A 21,220-nucleotide genomic window follows, 5' to 3' on the forward strand; every position below is an offset into this window, starting at 1 on the left:
CCAACAATCCAACAACAGTTTGGTGAAGAACAATGCATTTTCCAGCACGATGGAGCACCGTGCCATAAGGCAAAAGTGATAACCAAGTGGCTCGGGGACCAAAACGTTGACATTTTGAGTCCATGGCCTGGAAACTCCCCAGATCTTAATCCCATTGAGAACTTGTGGTCAATCCTCAAGAGGCGGGTGGACAAACAAAAACCCACTAATTCTCACAAACTCCAAGAAGTGATTATGAAAGAATGGGTTGCTATCAGTCAGGAATTGGCCCAGAAGTTGATTGAGAGCATGCCCAGTGGAATTGCAGAGGTCCTGAAAAAGAAGGGCCAACACTGCAAATACTGACTCTTTGCATAAATGTCATGTAATTGTCGATAAAAGCTTTTGAAACGTATGAAGTGCGTGTAATTATATTTCACTACATCACAGAAACAACTGAAACAAAGATCTAAAAGCAGTTTAGCAGCAAACTTTGTTAAAACTAATATTTGTGTCATTCTCAAAACTTTTGGCCACGACTGTATGTATGTATGTAGCATACATACAGCACTATGTACGCAGCATGTATGTATGTATGGACAGCAGAACTTAGCAGCTACACTATATCACTATCTAACCTACACTATCTCCCACTAACTATCTGTATTATATATATAAGCTAACTAACTAACTAACTAACTAACTAACTAACTAACTAATGTAATGACACAGGAAAGCAGATTGCCCAGCAATAGCACTGCTTTCTCTCAGATTTGCAAAATACTGCATACAAGGGCTGCTGGGGAGGTTCTTATATAGTAAGGGGTAGGCAACTTTCCTATTGTTTGCTAGGGATGTTGCTAAGCTCAGACAAAGACATTGCAGCCTTCTCATTGGCCCACAAGCAAGAAGGGAGGTTACTGATGAAAAAATAATAATCTAGAATATTCAAAATTACGAATATATATCACTATATTCTAAATATTCGCAAATTCTTAAAGTGCAGATATTCGTGATTAATATTCGCTATTCGAATATTTGTGCCCAACACTAGTTGTCACCAAACAGTTTACTTTCTAACTGGATTATATTTTTTTCTATACTGACTGACACCCAAATAATTAGAGGAATAATTGATTAACTTTAAAATTTGGAATGAAATACAATATGCCTGGTTTGAGCACGAATCTATTCTTCCAGAGCCAACGAGAGAGACAGACTAGTACAGAAATGTACATTTCTCAACAAAATACATGCATTGTCTAAGGAGTACTCTTTCATTATGGAGAGACCATGGTACTCAGAGTACATTTGTGCTCTATTGTAGGCTACTATCCTGAGTAGCCAAGTACATGTGCGCAGTATTGTAGTCCAGGTGATGCGTCTGGTACACAGAGTGTGCCTGTGCGCAATATTGTAGGCCAGGCGATGCTCTTCTGGTAGCTTTCCTAAACCTGATCTGATGCCAGCAGATGTTAGACATGATAATTTGCATATATTTACCCAGAAATCAAGAGGGGTGTTGTCTAGCCTACAATAATCATCACGTATATAATCAACTGGTATCCATAATAGAAATACTACCCACCCAGAGGTTCCCCCTAAGGCCTTGCAACTAGAAATAATGTTCTCATCTGCTTTTTTTCTGATTAAGGGTTTTTGTCCTGAATGAACTAATTACAGATGTAAAGCTGACTTAGCTATTTTTCCTGCTTTGCTACATTAGCATGTTTAAAGACAGGAAAGCATCTCTCGCTCTCTCCCTATCCAGCAACATCAGTACTGTTTGGAATATAATGGCAGGAATTGTGCGGCTGTGTAGGAGTAGTAGCGACAGCAGTAGTGCAGTATGGAACATGACAGACAAAGCAGAAGCTGTGCAGCTGTATAAGAGTAGTATTAGTGGGTGCAGCAGTACAGTATGAAACATGATGTACAAAGCAAGAGATATGCAATTGCATAGGGGCATAGATATGTATAGGGGCAGTATTAGAGGGAGCAGCAGAACAGTATAGAACAGCAGAATGTCTGATTGTGAATTGTGTGATTAAGGTTTACTGATTCAGATTAATAATAAACTGATTAGTATAGCTTTAAATGCTGCATTTGTACCCAGTACTGAAATGGTTGTCTTCCTCAGGCAGCCTGAATAAGTTACACAATATGACACACTGACCTCTGTCTCTAAAATCTCTATGTGAAGAGATTATAAACCTAGCCGCCATCGTCTTATCCTTACTGTGAAAACCTATGAGATTAAACTAACAGAATTCTATGTTTTAAGATCGCTTTCATTTATCTACCAGACACCCTATCCTTGCAATGTGTATGTGCAGACAACACATGAGATGTTACAAAGTGCCTATGCCACATCCACTGACATCACAGCTATAGTTCCAAATGATCCTTCGAGACTGACTTCAAGGAACTATGGGCAAGCCCACTTGGATAGGGTCACGTGGACCTTCTTCTTCTTCATCTTCCCTGTATTCTTATATGTAAGATAATGGATGCCATTTTGAGCAATTTGCACAAGACAAATCCCCAAAAATTCAGATTAGCTGGAAAGCAAATCTGTAACAAAATTTGGCCAGTGCAGAATCAAAAATTGCTTCGGCCATGTGCAGGCCTATTGGGCCCTGTCAGGGGATAATTATGCTATTCGTTCAAGAATTTAGAACAGAAGTTGGGTTGGAATTGGTGGCCATAATACGAGGACAGAAATATACTTGTATTATGCTTGTGTAAAATTGGCCCAAGGGGTATTCCCATTGTATACATTTATGACATATCCACAGGTTATGCTGTAATGGGATATGAGGGAAGAATACAGAAATCATGACACGCACATGCCAATTCATAGAGGCATCATAGATTGCTTGTGTGTTGCGATATACATTGAAGTCTATTAGAAAAAGTACCAAGTGCTGTGGATATGCCATAAATGTAATAAGTAGAAAGCCAGCAGCCGCTATCAAAACAGTTTTAGCTTGCAATTGGAAACTGTATAATTTAGATTATGAAAATTGCTAAAGAGCCAAACAAAAATGCAGTGCTAGCTTCTTCCGAGGAAGGATTATTTCATATAATAATGTCATTAAAAGCAGGTCACTAATTACAATAATTTTATTTAAAGTTTTAGTTAGTTAAATTCTTAAGCGACCTCATTATTGCTGGCTCACGTAATGTTATTAAAAATATTTTTTTATTGTCTCCGCCTAACACCCGTCCAGAAATGAAACATTTTGTACAACATTTTGCTTGCATCTAATTGTAACATTCCTTTTCAGCCTCCCTTATTTACTTCAATTTATAAAAATCTGTCATTTACGTCATTAATTTATTTTTAGAAAAAGAAAAAAGTTATAAAAATATTTATTATACCTGATGACAGGACAATTCTTTTACTAACAATATGCAATGCAGCACAGTGAAATAGCATATGTGCTATATTGTTACATATAAAAAGGGAGTAGAACATTTATATCAGATGGGAAGGAGGCATTTTTTCTCTTGTTAAAGAATAGGCAAGTGTGAGCCAGCAGGTAATCATGTATACTTTGGTAAGGAAAAAAGGGCAGGATGGATGCAAAAATGAAAAATAAATAAATAAATAAAAAGATTTAAACATCACTAGCTGTACAAAAAGAACTAAAATTTCAAAGTGAGTAGAATGCATGAAAGGGTCACTTTCGAATCAGCAGGGTATCAGTCCCATAGGGATTTTATTTGGTCAGAGCACAAAGAAATAGGTGTTGTATTTTAGACCTAGCAAATACACATTTGGAAGAAGCAGTACAAACTAAAATTATAACAAAAATAGCTTCTCCTGCTATATGAAAAAAATGCACTTTATACAAATACATCAACATTTTAGTATTACATTTATTATTTTCCTCCATGATTTAAAGTACAACTAACTCCAGGCAAGCATAATAGACTGTTTTAGCTGGAGGAAAGAATTAGCAGTACCCACTAGACATGGTGAGAGAAGGTACTCTGTGTTTCCACCAACAGTGGCAATCAAATATAAGTGCTCAGGAAAGAAGTCTGTCGCCTGTCCTTTTTCATGTGAGCCTACACAGCAATGCTAATTCTCCAGTAGGCAGGAGGTAAGCTAGTATCGATTCACATGCCTGTACGTTATGGATTTTTTTTTTTTTTAAAAGGGTGCAGCCCTGGTTTGTATAGTTTGGGGAGCTATACAATAGCTTATTAGTTCAGATATCCATAGTTTAATGTATATCTCCGTAGAGACTTCTGCATTTTAGAGGAATGCTTGCTCCTACCTAAGCTGGAGAGATTTTATGAGTTTGACCAAATATTCTTGCTCCATTTCAAACTGGTCAACCATAGGACTTTCCAGGGGACCCGTATTCTAATATAATAAAAGGGCCCGGACATAGCGGTGCACATCTACGAGAGGAAAAGATCATTCTAAACTAACTATGAAGCTTCATTAGTCACTTATGAGTAGCCACAGACTGAAGTATGTGCCATAAGATTAACTTCTAGTGATGAACTCGAGGAACAATAGACACTGACCATCCTAGAATCAGTTCACAACATGTTCAATGTTTCATTTTTTATCTCAGTGTTTAAAGTGTCCCACTTTTTTTGGAAAAGATCTAGAGAGCAAAAGTTTTTCCCATCACTATTATGATATAGCAGCTAGATAGATCATAAATGTTGTTCAGTGACTGACTAACCATTTACGACAGAGATGCCACACATCCACTCACTATCCACTAATGGGAATTTGACATAGCCGAGTATGCCACTTCAGGGAATAGGCACTGTGCATCCTTCCCATACTTAGATAAAAGACATAGTGGAAATGGCTTTTTTTTTATTTTTTTTATAAATTTTTATTTCTTCTGCATCTCCTTGGCTTCTGATCCTCACAAGAGGCAATGGTCAGTTGGAATCTTCATTACTTGAGGTAATTAATATTTTAAGAGCTGTAATATATTAAGCATTAACATACTGTAGTTTTTTTTTAGGTTTCTAATAGAATTAGCTGTAGCTAATAAAAGAAGGAAAACTCAAAGTAGTGAAATGTACAGTTTATATATCATACAGTATAATTTTATATATATATATATATATATATATATATATATATATATATATATATATACACACACAGTACAGACCAAAAGTTTGGACACACCTTCTCATTCAAAGAGTTTTCTTTATTTTCATGACTATGAAAATTGTAGATTCACACTGAAAGCATCAAAACTATTGATTAACACATGTGAAATTATATACATAACAAACAAGTGTGAAACAACTGAAAATATATGTCATATTCTAGGTTCTTCAAAGTAGCCACCTTTTGCTTTGATTACTGCTTTGCACACTCTTGGCATTCTCTTGATGAGCTTCAAGAGGTAGTCCCCTGAAATGGTTTTCACTTCACAGGTGTGCCCTGTCAGGTTTAATAAGTGGGATTTCTTGCCTTATAAATGGGGTTGGGACCATCAGTTGCGTTGAGGAGAAGTCAGGTGGATACACAGCTGATAGTCCTACTGAATAGACTGTTAGAATTTGTATTATGGCAAGAAAAAAGCAGCTAAGTAAAGAAAAACGAGTGGCCATCATTACTTTAAGAAATGAAGGTCAGTCAGTCAGCCGAAAAATTGGGAAAACTTTGAAAGTAAGGGCTATTTGACCATGAAGGAGAGTGATGGGGTGCTGCGCCAGATGACCTGGCCTCCACAGTCACCAGACCTGAACCCAATCGAGACGGTTTGGGGTGAGCTGGACCGCAGAGTGAAGGCAAAAGGGCCAACAAGTGCTAAGCATCTCTGGGAACTCCTTCAAGACTGTTGGAAGACCATTTCAGGGGACTACCTCTTGAAGCTCATCAAGAGAATGCCAAGAGTGTGCAAAGCAGTAATTAAAGCAAAAGGTGGCTACTTTGAAGAACCTAGAATATGACATTTTCAGTTGTTTCACACTTGTTTGTTATGTATATAATTCCACATGTGTTAATTCATAGTTTTGATGCCTTCATAGTCATGAAAATAAAGAAAACTCTTTGAATGAGAAGGTGTGTCCAAACTTTTGGTCTGTACTGTATATAATTTACACACACACTCTATACGCTATATATCTATATCATACTCAGCTGACTAAGTAAAATGTATAAAAAGTACAACTCTCCGCAATATACTTTGCCAAATCAATATACCCAAAGGAACAGGCAAAAAATATAATAGCTCCATTTTACAAAATGTGCATGCAAGTGTTGTGTTGCAGAATAAGGCCGCCTTCAGAAAGTCACATGGCCTTAGACTCTACCTCCAGTTCTAGTAAACCTTTTCCAATGCAGGGAACCAGCTCAACTGTACTTGACCCTACCCCGGTTTTCCATTTTTCCACTAGGCCAAAGTCACATATAGTACCTAGCACTTATTTTTCCACATCTGGAGATGTTCCAAGCCACTTAAACAGTTACTATGAAGAGCATGTGACTGCACTGCTAACTAGAGAATGGTCAAAGAAAACTGTCTATACTGCTACCAACTACGTTGATGGGGTACCACATGCACAACAGAAAACAAACCTTGTGCCAAAACAGAGTAGAGGTGATTAGAATAGAGTAAGGAATAGCAAACACCATACATTGGAAAAATGTCTATGAATCAGCATAAGGACCAGAGCTTGGATTAAAGGATGAGCGAACCAGTTCAGTCCGAACTTTGCTATTTCTGAGCAGACGAACCCTAATGTTTTCAGGTTTGTTTCAGACAAATCCTCCAAAATGGCGCTTAGCACCATTTTAGTGCACATGCCCACGGGAGAAAACACTAGGGAAAAAGAAAAAGGGTTCTCACATGAGCACAAGAGGAAGTGGATGGAGGGTTTGTCCTGATTGGCTCCTAGGCCGACAAAGAGCCTCGATGAGCCAATCAAATGCTGCAGCAGGCAGGGAGGTGCCCTAGCAGAACAAGCTGAACGTCATTCCGTGCTGGGCTATGAATGAGGGTGGTTGGGTCTCACACTATCTGCCAGAAAAAGGATCCTAGGGAGTCAGGAAGAAAATCAATCAAGTTTGTATTCTACTGCCAGGCTAGAATTGTGCATGTGGAATACGAACAAGCAGGGAAGCTGACAGCCAGGCAAGGAGTGAGGAGCTGTGGCTGCTGTGCCTCCTAGCAGAATTTCAGCTGGTGCAAACCTAAAAAGCAGATACCTGAAAGGACTTCTTTTTAGTTATTTTTTCCTCATTTGCAGAAATGGGGGGGGAGTTGAATAAGTAAAAACTGTACAACATGTGTTCTACCATCAATCTAGCATAGCATACAGAATACTAATGAGTAAACGAGAACGAAATATTAGGGCTCACACCATTTATTATCTCCATATGTAAAAAGTAGAGGGGTCCAGCTTCTGATAAAACGATATCCTTTATTTGATGCGGTAAAATCCATACAAAACAAGACAGATGCAAAATCAACGCATTTCGGTTAAGGATCGTTAACGTGAGATCCGAAACGCGCCGATTTTGCATCCGTCTTGTTTTGTATAGATGTTACCGCATTGAATTTTTTATCAGAAGCTGGACCCCTCTACTTTTTACACAGTTTATGTTGACTTTGACCTGGCCACATCCGTGCCTCTGATACGATACGCAAGTGAGTGCTGCAATTTTACTTTCTATATTTATTATCTCCATACACACACAGTTCAGTTCCAATTTATTTATTTATTGGAGGGGGGGGTATTGAAATAGTGCAGCAAACCAGCGTAGAAGTGATAAGTAAAAATGTACCTGTGAGTGTTAACGTGAATTTGGAGCGTCAGGCCTCAATTGTCCATTTCCGTGAATTCCATTTCCACATGGATGGAATGTTATTTTTTGGGGGATTGTTCAAATTAATTAAGTCAGCATATATACTTGATTACTACAACAATGCACAGCCTAGGGCAGCAATTTACCAGTGAGTGAATTTCAGCATCAGGTCTCAATCGTCCATTCGTTTATTATATATCCACATGCTTAGTGATGAGGGGATTTTTGCTTATTGGAAATTGGAGATTTATGTATATCTCTGTTTTCCGTCCCTTCTTTTCTATTCCTAGCATGTCGCCCTTGTTTCCCATATAACCCGATTATTCTGTGTATTAATACACCTCTTCCAGTCATTCATATACCCCAGGAGCAACACACAACCCTCGCAGATACTTATATATAAAAATAGTTTACTGATAACAAAGATGACAAAGCAATGGACAATATACATAAAGATACAGATAACACAATACATAGGAGTACACCACCACACACAGCCACCTCCGTTCCTGCCCACCCTGGATGCTAAGCAAATGTGGCCAATAATGTGTATGTATATCCAGTATATCCAGAGTCCACTAATTTACAGTCTACTGGATCTACTCTTCTAACCTACTCACATCCACTACCTGACCATTAGTACATGTACATATAGAGACTCATGCATAAACAGCATATATAATCTATTGGTAGTACAATTGCAGACTACAGATATCTATATGTACACATATAAAGTCTACTGGGATATTATACTTATATACATACCCACATAAGCACACAAATAACTTAGCTTGCTCCTGAAGTGCTGTTCATCCATGAGTGTCCAGGAAGAGAAGAGAGACCCCGACTCCCAACTTTCACCTATATGTTCCTGTGTCCCAGCCCCCCACCATAGACTCCACCCTGTGACCACCCAAATATCTTCCCCCATCTCTTGGACAAGAAAATGTTGTTCAACTGCTTTTACAATGTGCCCTTCCTGCCTTAGATATGCTAACAAGGGACACAATGCTACTGGCCATAATACCACTGGGTCCAATTATTAGGCAAATTTGTGTAGTCATCAGGATGAGGTTCTGGCTGAAAGCCATATTTCCCTTAACACTTAGAATTTTAAAAAAATTGGGGGATTTTTCAATGTAACAAAACCATCATATATACCTGTGAGTGTTAATGTGAAATTGAGCACCAGGCCTGTCCCTTAAAGTGGTTGTCCGGTTTCACTGCTGGCCTCAGCAATGCATCCGATGAGGCCAGTGATTGGCTCCTGGGGCCACATGCTGTTGACATAATCTCACCACTACAACCAGGTTAACAGCGAACAGACAGGAGAACCAGAGCAGCTTTGTGGGATCTGTGAACCAAGTAGTTACCTGTTCTTTATTTCAAATAGATGCTGCGGGTGGTCCCATTTACTCTTTAAACTGGACTACCCCTTTGACATACTCCTCCTTCAACTTGCATCTCAAATAGTTATTAAGAACACCAGGCTCTCTACCACATGTCATGGAGTATAAGGCCAGATTCACAGTGTTGCTTTTATGGATTGTTTTAACGAAAATTGATGATGTTTCAAAAGGATGAGTAAAACTATTCATAAAATGCATTAAACCATATGTTAATACATATGGTTTTAGCATTAGTTTCTACATCTAATTTTATTATGTTGCAGTTTTTGGCCACATTGCTTAAACAAGATCTCTCAAATAAGATCTCACTAAAATAAGTATGTGTGAAATATCCAAACAGTTCCTGTTTTTGGTTCCAAAGAGACTCTAAAAGATGTGCTTCTGTTTCATGCCTTCAGTATGCTGTAAAATGCTGAATATCACAGCATTTCCATGGCTTATTCCAAAAGAAGCCATGATAATAAGTAGAGACGGTTGTCAGAGAAAGATGCATATGTGGAGCTACTACCTTACAGAAGGATTTGTTTTCCTCATTATTCCGATATAGGACGTTTGTTTCAAAATTTTATTGTAATTGCATATTTAATTCTTACTTTACAGTATGAGGATCTCAGGCAGAAAACAGATGGAAAAAGCACTCCTACTGGAATCTCACATTCTCAAATGGTAAGGAAGTTTATAACAAACCAAGCTTTACAGCTTGCCAAAACTATGCCCTTTTATTAGACATTTTGAAAAATGAATCTGTTCTTTGGGGGGCAAATAAGATGTCTACTTTGATTTGTGCCAAAAATAGGGTGCAGTTTGCAGAAGTGCAACAAAAATATTAAATCTACTCCTTTCCCTGAAAAATACCCCAAGTTTCTAATCACAAACTCTCATTAATTTTATGTTAACTGTGCCACTGTTTCAATATGCCTTCCCAGAGGTCCATGGGTTCAGGGAACAGGGTATGTGCCTCAGAAAGGGCACACAGTCATAAAAAAATAAAAATAATAGACAATAATCACAGACAGCTGGCCAGAAGTACTGCTGACTGATGAATAACATTTTAGTGAAGGCACTGAAATGTGCCACGAGACACATTTTATGGACAGCTGGCCAAATATACAAATGGCATAGAGAACAATAAGATATGGGTGAAAGTGTGGAACTGTGACACACTTTGAGAATAAGAAACATTTTTTGGACAGCTGTGAAGAATGAATGCCATAGAGAAGAATAAAATGTAGCTCAAGGCACAGAACTTTTGGATAACTCATTTTTTTATGGACAGCTGACCAGAAGCAATAATGGCTGCTGAATGAAATATTGGTCATGGTGTGGAAGTAAACCACATTTATCACAACTAACCAGTACGGTAGAAACGGCACCACCAGCAACTTGGCCAGGTGGGAGTTCAGCTGGCTCAGAACCGGATTGCTGAGCTCAGAGTAATTGACTTTGATCCGAATTTCAGGAAAAATTACCTCATCAGTTTGCTCCGGAGAGGCATCTTGATTAAAGAAACCTCGTAAAATATTACACGGTTTCTTCACTGTGACCACTGGTTTTTATTTTTTAAGTTATGGTCTTATTTGGAGGCTCATTTTTAGCGGGATGAGATGACGGTTTGATTGCTACCATTTTAGGGTACATAAGACTTTTTGATCACTTGGTATTACACTTTTTGTGAGGCAAGGTGACCAGAAAAAGTTTTTTTTTACACTGTTTTTATTTGTTTGCTTGTTTTTACTGTTCACCTGACGGGTTGGATCATGTGATCTTTTTATAAAGCTGGTCGATATGGACGCTTTATTTTTTTTACTTCAACTTTTGGGGGTCTGATCCACTTTACAATGCATTACAATACTTACTTTGTAAGTGTATTACTCACTGTAATACGCTTACAGCCTGCTTGCTTGTGGGATCCAGGGGGCTGGATCTCACAGGCTCTCACAGAAGGCAGCCACGATGCCTAAGTAAGGCATCGGGCTGCCTTCCCTGCCATCGGGTCCCCGTCACAGCAGCATGGGGACCCGATGGACACCCCGCATCCGATCACAGCCGTGGCTGTACAGCGCTGGTATTTCTGGCCCAGTTGGCACTAGTATCCTACGGGTTAATGTCAGATGCCACACTTAGCCAATTTACAGCCTATAATACTTTGTACATGTTTCTAAAAAAAAAAGAAACAGATGTTTGACTATTGAGAAAAAAAAGTCCTTGTTCTAATGTTAAACATTTCCTAACTGAGTTGCACTCACACTCCTCATAAGCTTGCTTCATTTATATTCTTATAATAAATGGATAAATCCATCCTTTTAAGATGTGATAACCCTTCTCATAATTTCATTTTTCCAACTGCAACCATTTTAAATTACCATTTGAGTTCTCCCTGGGAGAATTAACGAATTGTGACTCCTTATAATTAATATTAGCTGTAGGAATTGCCTACTTGTTTCCTTCGGCCAGTTGTATGGATCACAAGAAACGCTTTCATCTGAGAATGAATGTGCTCAGGAAATGAATATCTACTCTAGCTCTTTCGCACAAATGCTGAATGGAAAGTTATATAAAACTTTGTTTTAAATAGCAAAAGACTGAGGAAACTCATAATCAGAGGAAGCTTCATCGGACTTTACCCAAAGATCAGAGCCAGTTACTGTTTCTTCAACATGACCATATGGAGAAGAATGTACAGTCGCCAAAGATCGCTTCAGATCTTAAAATCATTGGAGCCACGAATGAATTAAAGGCAAGAAATATAAAACTTAAAAAGTTACAATAAGTGCCTTGTAATGATAGCTTGTTTTAAACTACTCATAGATACAACTGTTTGCGATCTGATTATTTTGTGGCTAGCACATCGAGACATTTATTTCTATGGGACTATGCACACATCTGTACAGATCTCACATTCTGGTCCATACTGTGAATGAGAATAGTCCTTTCTATTAATGGGAGTTCGAAAAATGCTGAATGCACATTAAGTTATTTGTATTTTGTGGATCCATTGTTTGTAGACCAAAATACAGACATGGTTGTTGGCATGAGGCCTAAAGGTGATCAACGGAAATGTTTTGGATGGTCTTCAGTAGTCATTTAAGAAAATAGATTTATTAAGACTAACTTTAACTTGGTTACACTTTCAGATTTCAGAAAAGAGAATCCCAAATGTTGACCAGTGCAATCTTAAATGGACAGGCTTTGTACAACAGGCACATTCCAGACTTGGGTCTGGAAGCAGTTCTAGTCCATGTACACCAGCTTTGCCTAGAGCCATTTTGGAGGTAGGTTCCTATTATCCACTTTGCTGCTTCGGTACAATGGTGCATATTTACCACATGGAAATGCCACAGGAGAACATACCCTTACATGTGCCTATTTGAGCCCGGAAACAGTCTGTTTTGCAAAAATGTACCTTCTGTGCAAATTTTCAAATCTGCAGCATGTCCATTGTTGCCGTGTTCTTTTCAATGGAAGGCTGAGATGTGAGGAAAATCTGCATCCGCTGCTTTGCTATAGACACAGCAGAAGCAGGAAGAGAGAAGGGACATCGCACATGCACACTGTCCACGCTGTCTCCTCCTAAAGCTGATTGGTGGGGGTGTCGGACCCCCGTCGATCTGATATTCATGATAGACGGGGGTCCGACACCCCCGTCTATCATCAATAGTAAAAGGCCCACACAACCCCTTTAAAAGGCACTCACTAAGGATCCCAATGTAAAGGCACATAGGGATATGTGGAACCCATAGGCTCCAGTTATAAACGATGCGATAAACTTTTTGTGGGATGCCTCTATATATGTAAAAAAACAGCAGCCTACACTTTACTATAGAGTTAAAAGAAAGGTATATCAAAGTATACCTACCTGCCAGAGCCCAAAAAGATGCTCTTTTGGCCTCCACAGTACTCTATAGATTCATACAGCATATGTGCTAAGAGTATGTACACACCAAAATGTAGTGTGAACAGATCCTAAGGGAGATGGGTACCGTTTACACAGTACGATTTAGCAGGCAATTATCAGAAATGAATCATTTTCAATAATTGCCTATTGCTGAACAGAGGGGAGAGCTGAATTTCCATGTAGCAATCTTTCCCCTTGTATGGGGGGCGGGCGATAACTTATGTGATTACTTGTCCCCATACAGATTCATTGTGTTGTACACAGGACATTCTGCTGCCCAGAAATGATGATTTTGGGAGCTTCCAAGTGATATGATCCCCAAATGATTGAGCGTTTGCTCGTTTCATGGGATGAGTGACGATACTTTTACACTGGACAATTATCGGGAACGAGCGTTTCTTCAAATGCTCATCCCCAATCATTGACCTGATCATCGGCCAGTAAAAAAAGGGTCTATAAATTGCCACCCCATAATATAAAATCGCATACAGAAAGGTGAAGAAGAGGTTCTACTTATGAGAATTGTTTGCTTTTCTATGTTCTCCCCTTAGACCAGAAAGGAAAGGGTTAATATTAGTATGTATAGCTCATACATTCTCCTGAGACCAAGGCTGGAAATGGTTTGTTCGTTCGTATCCTGTGATCCACCATTATTATTTCATCCATGTGTTTGTCTTTTCTCTTAAACAAAGAATGAAAATCTCCGTTCCAGTCGAGACAATCACTGCAGCAGTTCCCTTTCTGACATGATCAGAAGTCCTCTGACCCCAGGAAAAGATGAAGTGTTTTGGGGCTCAGCGCAAGGTGAAGAACAGCCACCTAAGGTAGATGGAAGGTGGAAAACTAATCTGCAATTTGTGTTGGTCACAGTTTTCAAAAATTCAGTTTCATTTGCAGTTTTTTTTTTATAGATGAGAAGCACTACTTCATGTTATACCATACACAGCGAGGGCTCTTTTACTGACTTATATAGCACTGACATATAAAAGGCTACTTTCACACTAGCGGGTTTTTTTTCGTTTTTTTTTTGCGGATCAGTCATGGATCTCAGTCACGGATCAGTTTTCTATTGCGTCAGAGAAAACGGATCCGCCCCCATTGACTTACATTGTGTGTCAGGATGGATCTGTCTTGCTCCGCACCACATCGCAGACAGAATAACGCTGCTTGCAGCGTTATTCCGTCCGCGATGGGGATGCAACCAAACGGAACGCATTTTGGTGCATTCCGTTTCGTCCAGTTCTATTTTGTCCCCATTGACAATGAATGGGGACAAAACTGAAGCGTTTTCTTCCACCATTGAGATCCTATGACTAATCTCAATAGCGGAATTGAAAACGCTAGTGTGAAAGTAGCCTTACTGAAACATAATCATCACTCACTGTCCCCAGTGCAGCTCAAAATAAGTTCCCTATCAGTATGTCTTTGGAGTTTGGGAGGAAACCCAGGCAAACACAGGGAGAACATGCAGATGGTGACCTTACTCCGATTTGAACTTAGGAGCCCAGGGCTGCAAGGCACCAGTGCCATTTAGGTCTCTTGCACGCGAACGATACGGATTTGGTCCAGATGCGTTCAGGAAAACTCGCACCATTTTGCAAGCAAGTTCAGTCAGTTTTTATCGCGTTGGTGAAATGCGCATTGATGCGTTTTTCACGTGCGTGATACAAAACTGAATGTTTACAAACAACATTTCTTAGCAACCATCAGTGAAAAATCCATTGCATCAACACTTGCTTGCGGATGCAATGCATTTTTCACGCAGCCCCATTCACTTCTATGGGGCCAGCGTTGCAAGAAAAACGCAGAATATAGAACATGCTGCGATTTTTACGCAACGCAAAAGTGATGCGTAAAAAACATGTAATGAAATGAATGGATCCGGATTCAGTGCGGGCGCAATGCGTTCGCATCACGCATTGCACCCGCTTGGAAAACTCGCTCATCTGAAAGGGGCCTTACTAGTGATGAGTGTTCCGAATTTCAGGATAAATTCAATTTGCCGCAAAGCCCAACTTCCTCGTGATTTGCGGTAGCAAATTGATTTAAACTGAAATAGTGGGGAAAAAAAACCTTACTATCTGATCCATTTGCTCGCAATGGGCCGGCCACGGCCATCTTGCTAGAAGATATCGGCCGAAATCCCGTGTGCTGTGACGCATGATGTCACCATGCCAGCTAGTGTGATAACGTCATCTCTGACCACGTGAGATTTTGCGCCAGACCTTCAAGCAGGATGGCGACAGCCGGCCTGTCGCAAATAAATGGATAATTTTTTTTTAAATACTTTTATTAATATCAGATTCCGCAATCATATCACTTCACCCACTAATTACAAAGAAATGCACTTTTTTGTAAAAGTCGGCTAAGCAGCCAAATTGAATTTTTCATTACTATTTACCAAGGGTATAGTAAAAAGTCCACATATCTCTTGCCAAAAATAGGGAGAGGCTCCATCAGTTGCATAGAAGCGAATGGAGTGCTTGACCAACATGCGCACTGCTCTACCATTCAAACGCGTGACTCTGTTCCGGCAGTCAGACTCCCAGCTATCCAACATTTATTACCTTTCCTATGCATAGGTAATAAATGCTGTTCATGGAACTTAGATTTGATCAGCTTAAGGCTACATGCACACGACCGTTCCGTTTTTTTGCGGTCCGTAAACCACAAAACACGGTCGGCGTCCGTGTGTGTTTCGCAATTTTCGGAACGGCACGGACAGCTTTTAATATAACTGCCTATTCTTGTCCGCAAAGCGCGAACAAGAATAGGACATGTTATACATTTTTTTTGCAGGGTCATGGAACGGAGCAACGGATGCGGACAGAACAAGGAGTGCTGTCCGCATCTTTTGCGGCCGCATTGAAGTGAATGGGTCCGCACCCGAGCCGCCAAACAACGGCCAAAACAACGGCCATGTGCATGAGGAGCAATAGGCATACATTTTCCAGTTATTGTGGACAGCATGTACTCCAGTCTGTTCTGACAACTAAGAGTCTTTACCACTGTCAGGGGAAGACTGGCTGTAGACCTTACTGGTAAGAATTACAGTAAGCCGATTCCCAGGAGGCCGGGCCGAACCCTCCACATGGCTGCCAGCCAGGGACATGATGATCTAATGCTCCCACCTGCCTACTTTTGTCAGCCGGTCCTGCTGTCAGTTTGGACCTGCCTACAATATGACACTATATTTAGGGTTTCATTTTTACATATATTGTTAATTGACCACCAGAATTCTAGTAGTGTAATTTGTTACACCCTGACTCCAGTGCATCCAAACAGTTTGAACCTTTTTATCATAGGAACCTGATCATGTGGCCTCAATTCTGACTGTGTGTTCTAATGTGTATTAAGGCTGACTTCCTGTGAACTACAGGATGACATCATCACCAACCAAATCCCTCCTGGCAGCTCCCCTTTCTCCATGTTTCTCTGTATATCCCTCTATTCTGCTGAAGATGTAATGTCCCCTATCTAATGGGCCAGGAGTGCAGATATATAGTTGGTGAATGTATCAAAATGTACACTAATGCCTCTTGTACATCATGCAGTATAGGGGGCTGTACACTTATATATTGCGCTGAGAAGTGAGTTTAAGTGATCAAACTGGCATGCACCTAATTAACAGCCAACCATGCCCACTTTCCCAACCATTTTTCAAAAGTAGTGAGACGGGTGTAAAAGTAAAATTACAAAAAGTGTCACAAAATTGTGCACATGCATCAAAATTAGCAATTTTTCTGTGCCAGAACTACGATAAACGCCCCCCAAGGTTTGCTAAAACAGTGCCAGTTTTCAAATGCCGTTATCTGCTTGGTTTCTGTAGACATCTGCTTCGTTGCATCTTTGTGCTTTTCTATAGTGTTCTAAAAGATAAACCTCATGGGTATCACTGCTACCAAAAACGCCTGTACTATTAAAATCTAAAAATATTTTTCTATATGGCAAATGGCATAATGGAAAAAAGGGTCAAAATGGCCAATTTGCCATTTTTTCATTGATTCTCTTACCCAAAAACATGTAATAAAATGTCGCGCACACACTCCAAAATGGTGTATTTAGACATAAAAACCTATACATATGGGGTATAGTTGTAATTGTACTGACCCAGGGAATGAAAGGTGTGGGTCAATTTTACCGCAAACGGAACGTCGTGGGGAAAAAAACTCGTAAAATGTTAGAGGAATTATTACCATAATTAATGGTGGCATTAGAAAGTACAACTTGTCCCGCAAAAAATATGCCCTCATACTGGTATATGAATAGAAATATAAAAAAAGTGATGGCTCAAGGAAGATAGGGCAGAAAAATTAAAACGCAAAGACAAAAAAAACTCCAGTATCGTAAGGGTCAATAGTCCAGGTCTATTGTTTATTTTTATTATGGCGAAAGGAGAGGTGATTTGATTTGTTATATTTTTTTTTTACTTTTTTTTACTTGAATATGCAATCTAAAGATCACTTCTCCCTAACACTGAAATTAATTAGCATTAAAACGTATGGCAGATTCGCCATAAAGAACTACAGCTGTAATAGCATGGAACTCTAGAGGGACACAAACAAATTGCTTCCCCGATCTCAAAGCAGGGAAGCTGTTAGGGAGAGGGCACCTCAGATGCTGTGGTCACAACTGACCACAGTATCTGGGAGATTAAATGTCTACGATCGGCATTATCTCCCACTCCAGGGGCCATCTTTAAAGAATTGACATGTACCATCAAGGGGCAACAGTATTTAAAAAGGTACAGAAGATAGTGTTGCAGACAACATATCTGTGTCATAAGAAGAAGAAAGCGCTAGTACAGTAGGTGTTGCTTGAGCTTGATAAAAGCAAGTGGGTTCAAAGTTACCAGGATGGAAACTTTTCTATACAGAACAGCTAAGGAATGAAATGTGTGAATTCATGTGCAGAGAATATTGATGATGCCCCAGATTTCTGAGTGAAACATATATACACATAAAAATATATATATCTCTACTTGAAGACATTGCTACAAAAGTTGGTATATTTTGTTAGCCTGACTAAACATGGGAATAAATCTTTGTGACTGCTCTAAGTATCTCTAAAATTCAGCCATGTGTTGCAAATGATGCTTTCAAACCTATTAGAACTTCAGAACTCTTCAAACAAACTAGAGCAGAGGAACAGAGGCTGTGCTGTAAACACATTGTACACATCCGCATTTCAGAGATAGCAAGAACTGCTCTTCATGCCTCTCGAAAAATAAATTAACCATACAGACATCTGATATTATTAACTCTTTTGTAGCCAGTGATTAAAAACTGATGGGTATGATCATATTTATATTCCATATTCATCCTTGTGAGAAATATGGATTAATATTTACTGTCAGCTATGTCCTCACACCCACCATTTGCTGAAAGATAGCAGAGGTAGTGAACTCCACAGGAGGGCCGTGCTTTAAAGCCGCAGCCAGATTGCAGAAAACGCCTAGCAGGCCACATTTGGTTACATTTTACACCTCCAGTCAGACAGCACGGACCCTGCAGGAAAACCTTCCTGCAGGGAGTCTAAGCCATTCCACAGTTCAATCAGATCTAGCAGACAGCATGGAACTGGCGATTCATAAGGAATTATGAATCGTCCGTCCATCCCAGGCATAATTGGGATCTGGGAGCCTTGTGTCTGGATGAAGGCTTGCTACCGCAAGGTGACTTTTTGCTTGTTTATGACTGCTTGTTTTGTCACTTGCCTAAAGTGTGAATAAAACACTGAACTGTTTGATCCAAAGAACTTGTTGCTTCTAAACTGCGTCCCATAATCCTGTCTACCAGAGCGAAACCCCACAATTGGTGGAGGATGCGAGCAAGAAAAGTGAGGCTGGCGTGAACGCCAATATTTTTGGTTTCTGCATTTTTCAGGCACGGTCGTATGTCGTACATTAAACCAGCTGTATTACAACCAGTGCCCCACGACAAAATGGAGGCTGTTGTGAAGGCCCTCATGGAGGCTAATCTGCAGCAGCAAGATACAAACCTGCAGCAACGCAAGGCTAATAAGCAGCAGCAGGAGACTAACCAGTTGCTGCTACAACACGTGATGGCTTTGCAGACAGTAGGAGCAACCCCGAGCATCCATGATGCCTGGAAAGCAGTCCATGCCGCGATTCCTAAGATAACCCCCGCAGATGACATTGAAACCTACCTGGCAATGTACGAGAAAGTGGCCATCAGGGAAAAGCTACCCCGTGACCAGTGGGCTGAGGTCGTCGCTCCGTTCCTGGCATCTGATTCCCAGCGGGTGTAGTTCGACTTGCCAGATGATCAAGTGGCCGACTACAAGAAAATCAAGGATGAGATTCTGGCAAGACTGGAGGTGAATGTGTTGGTCCAGGCCCAGCAGGTGCATCAGTGGGGGTTCATCTTGGCTGAGCCTGCAAGACCCCAGTATTATAATTTACTTCACCTCTTGCAAAAATGCCTACAGCCTGACGTGCTGAGTCCCACTGCTATGCTGGATCGTCTGATAGCTGATATGTTCTGGAGTGCTTTGCCATACCCTCTCTAGCACTGGATCAGTCAGGTGTCTCCTGGTGATGCCCTGGAGATGCTGGACCTGGTGAAACGCTATGAAGCTACCTGGAATCTAAAGGAGGGTTCTGTCGAGAGGGGAAGGGGGTCGGTAAACCCCGGAAATCTCCACCCCAGGCCCGGAGATTTGAGCCGATAAAACCCGCCCGGGGTGTACCCACAGCGGACCTGGCTCCGATAGTCTGCTGGCGATGTCAGGAGCCTGGCCATGTAATGGCTAACTCTCCCCATCGGGTTGAGCCCATGTACAGTCGTGGCCAAAAGTTTTGAGAATTACATAAATATTGGAAATTGGAAAAGTTGCTGCTTAAGTTTTTATAATAGCAATTTGCATATACTCCAGAATGTTATGAAGAGTGACCAGATGATCTGCATGGTCCTTCTTTGCCATGAAAATTAACTTAATCCCAAAAAAACCTTTCCACTGCATTTCATTGCTGTCATTAGAGGACCTGCTGAGATCATTTCAGTAATCGTCTTGTTAACTCAGGTGAGAATGTTGACGAGCACAAGGCTGGAGATCATTATGTCAGGCTGATTGGGTTAAAATGGCAGACTTGACATGTTAAAAGGAGGGTGATGCTTGAAATCATTGTTCTTCCATTGTTAACCATGGTGATCTGCAAAGAAACGCGTGCAGCCTTCATTGCGTTGCATAAAAATGGCTTCACAGGCAAGGATATTGTGGCTACTAAGATTGCACCTCAATCAACAATTTATAGGATCATCAAGAACTTCAAGGAAAGGTTCAATTCTTGTTAAGAAGGCTTCAGGGCGTCCAAGAAAGTCCAGCAAGCGCCAGGATCGTCTCCTAAAGAGGATTCAGCTGCGGGATCAGAGTGCCACCAGTGCAGAGCTTGCTCAGGAATGGCAGCAGGCAGGTGTGAGCGCATCTGCATGCACAGTGAGGCGTAGACTTTTGGAAGATGGCCTGGTGTCAAGAAGGGCAGCAAAGAAGCCACTTCTCTCCAAAAAAAACATCAGGGACAGATTGATCTTCTGCAGAAAGTATGGTGAATGGACTGCTGAGGACTGGGGCAAAGTCCTATTCTCCGATGAAGCCTCTTTCCGATTGTTTGGGGCATCTGGAAAAAGGCTTGTCCAGAGAAGAAAAGGTGAGCGCTACCATCAGTCCTGTGTCATGCCAACAGTAAAGCATCCTTAGACCATTCATGTGTGGGGTTGCTTCTCATCCAAGGGAGTGGGCTCACTCACAATTTTGCCCAAAAACACAGCCATGAATAAAGAATGGTACCAAAACACCCTCCAACAGCAACTTCTTCCAACAATCCAACAACAGTTTGGTGAAAAACAATGCATTTTCCAGCACGATGGAGCACCGTGCCATAAGGCAAAAGTGATAACTAAGTGGCTCCGGGACCAAAACGTTGACATTTTGAGTCCATGGCCTGGAAACTCCCCAGATCTTAATCCCATTGAGAACTTGTGGTCAATCCTCAAGAGGCGGGTGGACAAACAAAAACCCACTAATTCTGACAAACTCCAAGAAGTGATTATGAATGAATGGGTTGCTATCAGTCAGGAATTGGCCCAGAAGTTAATTGAGAGCATGCCCAGT

General features: G+C 40.5%; 1 protein-coding gene across 1 annotated transcript in view; it reads left to right on the forward strand.

Moving 5' to 3' along the window:
* The window catches only part of NRK (Nik related kinase), a 336,723-nt gene that overhangs the window by 177,820 nt on the left and 137,683 nt on the right, over nt 1-21,220 (forward strand). The window contains exons 14-17 of the mRNA XM_040442402.1: nt 9,793-9,858; nt 11,768-11,929; nt 12,327-12,464; nt 13,780-13,911. Coding sequence (XP_040298336.1) covers nt 9,793-9,858; nt 11,768-11,929; nt 12,327-12,464; nt 13,780-13,911 — 498 coding nt within the window. The remainder of the gene's footprint in view (nt 1-9,792; nt 9,859-11,767; nt 11,930-12,326; nt 12,465-13,779; nt 13,912-21,220) is intronic.

Source organism: Bufo bufo, chromosome 8 (genome assembly GCF_905171765.1).
Source record: "Bufo bufo chromosome 8, aBufBuf1.1, whole genome shotgun sequence".
NCBI lineage: Eukaryota > Metazoa > Chordata > Amphibia > Anura > Bufonidae > Bufo > Bufo bufo.